The sequence below is a fragment of the Thunnus albacares genome, chromosome 16, assembly GCF_914725855.1.
Source record: "Thunnus albacares chromosome 16, fThuAlb1.1, whole genome shotgun sequence".
Lineage (NCBI taxonomy): Eukaryota > Metazoa > Chordata > Actinopteri > Scombriformes > Scombridae > Thunnus > Thunnus albacares.
The window spans coordinates 13,792,879-13,801,234 of record NC_058121.1 but is presented as its reverse complement, the minus strand read 5'-3'; the positions used below and the strand labels follow the sequence as shown (position 1 = coordinate 13,801,234).

Below are 8,356 nucleotides of genomic sequence, written 5' to 3'. Positions count from 1 at the left end.
CCAATTATTGGTGGGTACATATTGTATTTGTGATAATATCTGTTGCTACATTTGCTTGATTTATCATAAGTTGTTTCCTTCCAAACAAATGTTAATATCCTTAATGGTAGCTATTTTCAGATCCAGGAGGGTCTATCCCCGAACCATCTGAAGAAGGCTAAGCTCATGTTTTTCTACACCCGCTATCCGAGCTCTAATATGCTAAAGATGTTCTTCTCTGATGTCAAGGTGAGACAACATGTTCACTTCTTTTACTTCACAATATCTGCCAAAAATTTTGCCAAATATCCTCCATTATTTTCCTTTTTTATTTTGGCACACATTTCTGTGACTGTCTCTGCTTTGCTATTTTTAAAGTAATTTGTTCTACCATAATCTTCTTTACATGGTGACTGCTTTTGCTCTGCGTATGGATAAATAGGACTCTTCTACCTGTTTTTTTTCTTTTCTTTTTTCCACATTTCGTCCTTGTGCTTTTGCCAACGCACCTGTTTTAAAAGGGGAAGTTTGATTTATTAATTGTGATGTGCCAGCTTCAGTTACCATGAACAGTGTATGCTTGTCTGTCTTGAAATGAGGCCCTTTCCCTCACTAAGTTATGGTTTTATGCAAAAGATGAAAGAAGAGGAAGTTGAATGGGTTTACATGAGGGAGCTGGAGAGCCTATGAGTATTCTAAAGATAAAGAGCGGGATGAGTAATGGAGGGGTGGAGAGGGCAGAGAGGAGGATGGAGCCTAGAGACAGAGGAGTGGTTATCTGAGCAGGTGTAGGGAGGATGGTTTTATAGAGGGAGGGGAGAGGGGAAAGAGTCGGTTTAGGGGAACATGGCAAGGATGAGCGTTATCTCCACTGGGAGTTTAATGAAGTAAATTTGGAAAACAAAGCACAATATGTAAGCTGCACAAAAAAACAAGAACAACAACACAATGGCCGTTGTGGTGTGCACGACCGAGTTTATTGGTGTTGTTGTTGTTTTGCGTGTGTGCCCCTCTCGGACCATACGGAGGGGTAAACACTGTGACAGATCCAGGCCATCTTATTCAAATCAGAAGATAAAGGTTCCCTTTTCTCCCAGCTGCCCCCTCTTGGATGCCATCGCCACCAACTCACGGGTCACATGACGTTCTCTTAGCACATGATTGGTTAGGATGAAAAGGGAGCACATGTTGGCAAAGCGAGGAGGCACCTGTAAATTGTGTTTCATTAGAAAAGTCCTCTGATATTACAGCATCCTACTGATTTTACATTGTTTTGTTTTTATTTTTTGCTGTTGAACAATTACAGCAATAATTACTACTAAAGGTTTGAACCACTTTGTGTCACTGACTAATCATTCCTAAGGAGGTGGGCTCATCATGAATGGCCTCATCGGATACTTAAACAAGGTCAAGATAGTTAAGGGGATTATGAGTCACATTGGTTTGTTTTTGTTTTCAGTAGAGGACAATAGACTCAAGCTGTAAGTTTGTAGACATGTATGGGAATGAGACTGACTATCTAATTATATTCAGCCAGCGCGGCCTCTTAGAGAGTGGCTGTCCTCAGACAAAAGTCTTGAAGGCTAATCAGGTCTTGACTAATCAGGTCTTGACTGTCAAGAACCTAATGAATGTGGGAAGTGGGTTGCCCTAACAAATGTGGGACGCCGTAGCTGTTGTTCCCCTCAATTAAGCTCCTTTTAAGACGATTGTGACAATTTTTGACTTTTGGTGTTTTTGAAATGTTTTGACAGATGTATCATAATACCATTGTTGGGGCTGCTAATGACTGCCTATATTATCATCCCAGGCGCTTTAAGACATCTCATTATAATGGCAGATATTGTGTTGATGCATGGTGAATAATTATAACAGCTTAATGAACAGATTAGATAAAGATACTCAGTCTATTGATAAAGTCAGCTAAAGTTCTTGTCAACAGATTTAGTGTTGATGTACTGTATGTTAATTATAGGCAGTTTGGTCATTTATATACTGTAGATATATATTTTCCTCTCATTTCAAGCAAACAGCCTGACACACATCCCCTGCTTTCTTTGTCTATCACTCTGTCGCTCTTTTAGCTACGAGCCTCAGTATTTGGGCCAGTCATGTGCTGTAGAGTAACGGAGGTCAGGAGGGTTTTCCCTTTTCTATATGTCATTCCTTCTCTTTTCTTTTTTTCGCTGATGGTGTGGCATGGTATGTGTGCCTCGGCGGGGCCGGGGAGAAAGAAAAGCCAGCCGCTGGATTTGAGTCGCCGCAGTAACAAAAGCCCGCTTTCCAGGGCCGCTTTTTGTGTGCAGTCAGCCAATAGGCAGCCGGAGATTATCTCCCACAATTCACCCCTGCGAAAACAGGAAACGTTGGAAAGCCCTGATGACTGTGAAGGGGCTTACGAGAGAGGGAGGGAGAAAGAGAGAGAGAGAGAGAGGGAGGCCCGTGCAGGCTTCTCTGTCTTTCTGCTCTCCTCTCCGGTTGTTCTGGATGTAGCTTAGCACTCTGAGGTCATCTGTGTGCTTTCTGCTCCATTGTTGACCACTATGTCAGGGAAAGTGTTGGCCAGAGACACACTTTGGCTTTGCATTTAAATGCTTTTCAGTTAAACATTTTTTATCCTAACAAACCAAAAGACAAAACTGTAAAACCAATTTATTCATCATATTAATATATTAGCTTATGTGTGCAGTCAAAGCTACTGAATATTTTGGCAAGCGACTAATATAGTTAAGACCAAGAATACTTGAGTGTTTTCCTATTCTGGACTTAAGTATGCGTCTGTGCATGAGCAGAACATGTGTGAGTGTGTGTGTGTGTGTGTGTGTGTCACTTTCTATCTTGTGCTGTTAGCACTAAGCGCTGACCTTTCACAGGCTCTTGAGTGTGAGTGTGAGAAACACGCTCTCGCTGTCTCTCTCTCATCTGCCTCTCAGCCAGGCACACACACACACACACACACACACACACACCCAAACACACACACACACACACACACACATCCGTATACACATTTACATGCTCAAACGCAGTGTGTCGACCGAGCGAGCACACACACACACACACGCTCTCACACACACATTTTCCTCGCTGCATCTCATGTCTGTGCTGGCTGACCCCTGCCAACTCTGATTAAGGAGCTGCAGTGATGTGCTCCTTTGAACCGATTCCCTCCTTTTACACTGAACACTCTTGTCCTTAGCCGCTATCAGGGGGTCTGTATCCCCCACCAGCAACTTAATGAACCAAGACTGCTGGAAGCTGCGGGGGGACTTGCCAAAATTGAGTCCCTGAGTGCGTAGAGTGAAATTGATGCGGATATAATGGAATTAGTACATGTATGCGTACGTACAGTAAATATTGAATCTTTTGTGTGCTCTGTGCTGTGATTGAGCCACACTTCAGTTCAGTTGCACAGACCCTAATACATCTTCTCCCGAGCTGACGGTTTAATAAAGTAATCCTTGTCCAAAGTGACAAATCTATCCGTCACTCGGCTGCAGTGACACCAAAGGTCTCCGGCATGAGCAATGGTAACTCTTTCGCCGACTTTAATCTCAGTATGTTGCGCTCAACCTGGCACGCGTGCAGATGCGTGTGCGCACACACGCTCAGATAGATGGGCAGCAATTCACTAATGTCTCAGATTCACACCCTGTAAGACTTGTTCATGGGAGCAAAGGTTTATACCGTCGTAACTGGAGAGGCATAACTTGAGTGAAATGGTGTTTTTGTGCTCTGTCACACTCCGACTGTCTGCTACATTGTGTGTGTTTAAGAATAGCCCCGTGCAGCCGATGTATTTGTAAGTGTCAGTAGTTTGTTTGTTTGACGCTCCGATGTCACGACCCCAGCTTGCTGACTGCTCACGTTCCGACCCTCTGCCCCCACCCACAGCAAAACGCCATTGTCCGACGGCGCTGACCTGCACCCGTCCTCCTCTCCTCCCTCCCCCCCCCCTCCCTCATTTCCCCGTTTATGCTCACCCTGCACTTTAGGACAGCCACCATGCTACCCCTCCTCTCCCCCTGCACACACACCCTCCCAAACCCCTGCCAAACAATGTCAAGCGGACTTATTCTTTTGCACTCCGCCATTATGTCATCTGCTGATCATTCCAGAAAGGCACGGCCTTCTCCCTTAGCCCCGTCCCACCTTGGTCCAACTATCTGCCCTCCTCTGATTCGTCAACTTTTCTGCCTGTCTTTCCGCTTCTGTTGCCTTGCCCTCCCCATCTTCTCGTGCTTGCTTGCGTGTGGTGTGTGTTTGACCATCCCAGATCGTGAAGAGTGTGTGTGCATGTTTGTGTGTGTCTGTGTTTTGTCAAACAATAGCCAGAGCCTAATCTCCATGTCAAAACCGCTCTGCCTCCCCAGCGAGCAGTCCGCTCAGCGTTTAGTAGCGTTTTGTCCCCCCATTCTTCCAGCACCACAAAAAGAGCAGAGGGGAGGGAGGAGTGAAGGCCTATGTGTGTGTGTGTGTCTTTGTGTGTGTGTGTGTGTGGACGAAGGGTGTGGATGATGGTTGGGGGATACCAAGCTTTCAGAGGCCAGAATTTTGAAAGCAAGTGAGATGTAATTTAGAGGGAGTCAACAAGGAAAGAAGTAGAAGTGTTCAATCTGAGTGTGAAGTTTTTGGTCCAGAACATTTTAGGGTAACTTGACTAGGCGGCTATCCTGAGCCCCTGAGGTCCTTATCTAGCATTTGGATGTTTAGACAGTGTGTTTTCACTGCTGAGACCAGGCGGAAAAAGAGCCGGGACCAGCTGAGGCTCTTAATAGGTTTACTTCGCCCTATTGAATCCAGTCGAGCGGCACAGATCAGATAGCCACAGCCTTCTCCACAGAGCTTATCATCTCTCTCTCTTTCTCTCTCTCTCTCTTATTTTTTTGCTCTTTTTCTTCTCCTTTCTTCCTGCCTGGGAGGTGCGGAGAGGGGAGGAGAATCAGGGTGTAATTGGTGAACGGGGTTAAGTACATGTTTGAGCCCCCTGCGGGCCAGGGCGCTTCAGATGATGACTTAATCGTTTTTCTGGTCAATTATGTGTTTGCGGTCTCACCCCCCACCTCCCCTCCACCTCTCCCTCCACTCTCAGGGTTATGATAGGGGGGAGGTCTGCTCCCAGTGGGGAAGATGAACCACACACACCCTCACTCTCACACACACACACACACACGCTCTCCCCCTCCTTGCTTGCTGTCTTACTTAATGTCTCTATTATCTTCCCTCAGTCCACGACCTGTGTTCTCTCTTGCTCTTGTCTTTTATCTTTCTCCCTCAGTTTCTTTGCACTCTTTCAAGTTATTGCCTCATTTCTCGACTCCCTGATGTGAAATGACATGATGTCAACCTCTTGTCTTCCCCTTATACTCACATTTATGGCTTAATAAGGTTTAGACATGCTAGTCTTCCTCTCCTCTTCTGCTTGCATGAAAATGTTTTTTGGGTTTTTTTTTGGTAACTGTTTCTTTTTTTTTTGTAGTTACATTTCCACTCAAAATGTCTTTGGCTCTCACTCTAAATAGCGCTAACTCCTCCTCATCTCTTATTCCAGTTTAACCGCTGCATAACCTCCCAGCTGATCAAATGGTTCAGCAACTTCAGGGAGTTCTACTACATCCAGATGGAGAAGTTTGCCCGCCAGTCCATCAACGACGGCACCACCGGAGTCGAGGAGCTGAGCGTCAGCCGCGACTGCGAGCTCTTCCGAGCCCTCAACATGCACTACAACAAGGCCAACGACTTTGAGGTAAACACCGGCACAATTCAGCAATTGAACAAATCATAAAAGCAGTCCATATCAAAAAACGTTGAATTTCACCTGATACCTTGTGATGCACACGGGTAGTGTGACACCGTCTCACTGTGTCCTCTCTGACACCTCCTCACTGTGACTGTTCTCAGTGCTGAGTCTCTTATACATCCTGCTACACGAAGTGCACCGCACTATGATGTATATGGTGGAATTAGATTTTTCTAAAGGCCATTAAAATGTCAGGAACTTGCATGGAATGAGGAAGAAACCTTAGTGATACCTTGTTCTTTTTGCCTCTTCCTCACTGTCAATTTCCCCTTGGTGGTTCTTAGTCTGTGTGTGTGTGTTTGGGGGGGGGAGGGTTTGAGAAAGTTAAACCACATTTTACTTCCCCGTCCTTATTTTCCTCTTGTCTGTAGTGAGATGTTTATGTGTGTGTGTGTGTGTGTGTTCTTGTGTGGGACTGTCTTCCTGTATATTGTAATCATAAATTCTCGGCAGGCAACTTCACCTTTAATATGTTTCATTTTTCACACTTCTCCTTTTACCACCTTCACGTGTGTTGTCAGCTGTGTGTGTGTGTGTGTGTGTGTGTGTGTGTGTGTTTGTGAAACATTTCAGGATCACCAGCACTCTCTCAATGTCAGCTGACAATAGACCTTTAAAAGGCTTGTGTTAAGAAGGACCTAGAGTGATCTGGGTTTGTGTGTGTGTGTGTATTTGTTAGAGAGATCGAGTCTATGTGAGAGTGTGCATGTGTGTGAGTGTTTTGTTGTTGCTGCATTTCCCAGTGTCCTGTTCACCTCGAAGGGTACAGCCGTCCCTTGGACCGGCCTGGCATGCTGGCAAAGCACTTCTCCAGTGTGTGTGTGTGTGTGTGTGTGTGTGTGTGTGTGTGTGTGTGTGTGTGTCACTTTGAGGGGGAAAAAATCTCACTGTTATCAAGGTTAAGCGTCCTACTGTTTTAGTGAGAGGAAGGGGAGAGAAAGAGGGGGAGAGGGGGAAGAGGGAGATGGATAGATAGGGGATAGAGGGTGAGAGCTCAGAGACAAAGGAGAAAACGATGAAGGGAGGAGGGAAAAAAGGGAATCGAGGGGGAATGGAAAGGGGAGAAAGAAGGGTAGAAGGAGAGAGGGGGGAAAAGAGAGATGACGTGTAGGAGAGAAGTGCCCTTGTGAGCAGTGGGAGTTTTGCAGCGCTCACATTTAAAGTGCTTCACTCTCTTTCTCTCGGTTTCCGTCTGTCTCGCTCTCTGTCCGTTATTTGTCCACTGGGGCTCTTCTCTGTGCACCCAAACACACTCACACACACACATGCACACGCACACACACACACACTTCTCCACATCCATCTTCAACCCTCTTAAGGGACGCTTTGAAAGACTCTGGAAGGCAGAAGCACTTGTATATGAGGTCTCAATAAGCCCAAAGTCCATCAGAGCAAAGCACAAAGAAAAATGACATGATTCCTTCTGTTCAGCGGCTCGTGACTGGTGCAGGAATTATTTCTTTGATTCACGAATAGAGTGACCCTTCACCTACAACCCTGTGCTGACATTTTACATTTAGCAACTAATTTAGAGTGACCTTAAACGGTTGTAGAAAAGTTTCGCTTTCACACCACCAACAGTTAAAACGTACCACAGTATGGAGGGTATTTTTTAAAAGGATAATAACAGCGGGTGTTTCTTTTTTTTGGTTTGTTTGTTCCAATCATTTAGGTTTCCTTTTTCCTGATCCTGGAATCAGAGCTTGTTCTACGTTTTCATATCAAATTATGCTCTGCTTATGGTAAATCACCTGACACCCACAACAGGAAGTGGAAGTGCCTTTTGGGGAATCATCTCCTAAAAACACACAGCTTCACAAACTCGTCGTTAGTTGAAATAGCAGCTGAATTCATAGAAGGTTTAACTTTTTATGTACCTTAATAATAAGTAAATGTTTTAACTGTATGAGGCTTTACTTGGAGCACACTTGAGCCAAATCATAACTGTAGGCAGACACAACTCAGTAGGATATATATATAACTCTAAATGACTGTATTCTGTATTCTGAAACAAAACAAAAAGAGATTGTTAGACAGGTTTGTGTGACTCCTTTAACCACAGACAGGCCAACCTCTGACCTCGCAGGGAAGAAACTCCCAAAAAAAAAAAAAAGTTTGCACGTAGCACTCAAACATATATCCCGTAACTGCCCAAACTGACCTCAACAGCTCATCTTTTCCTCTTGCATTTTTCTGAAGCATAAATTTCCCATCACACCTCAGACAAGACTATCACTCTTCTCCTGGCACCAGGAAGCTACTGTTGAAACAGGCTTAAGGGGAACAGCCTATTTGCATACATAAATGTGGAAATTTGCAAGAAGACAGGCAGAGAGGAAAAGAGTGAGAGAGGGCAGGTGAATAAGTCTTCTGTTGGCCGAGGAGCTGCTGTGGGGGAACGAGGGTGGAGGTAGGGAGGGAAGGTGTTTTGCATATTAAGGTTTTTTTGCTGGGCAGGTGTCTGAGAGATACAGGAGCTGATTAGAGTTTAGCACAAGGAAAATTTGCCCAGCCATGCAAATTCTAACCCCCCTGACAAACCAACCGCCTTGGTGAGCACGAAGACTCTGCGTGTAA

General features: G+C 45.1%; 1 protein-coding gene across 3 annotated transcripts in view; it reads left to right on the top strand.

The window, feature by feature from the left end:
* The window catches only part of LOC122999705 (prospero homeobox protein 1-like), a 38,512-nt gene that overhangs the window by 15,685 nt on the left and 14,471 nt on the right, over nucleotides 1-8,356 (top strand). For all 3 annotated transcript variants that reach the window (XM_044376859.1, XM_044376857.1, XM_044376858.1), the window contains exons 3-4: nucleotides 121-228; nucleotides 5,531-5,725. In XM_044376859.1, the coding sequence (XP_044232794.1) occupies nucleotides 121-228; nucleotides 5,531-5,725 (303 nt within the window). The remainder of the gene's footprint in view (nucleotides 1-120; nucleotides 229-5,530; nucleotides 5,726-8,356) is intronic.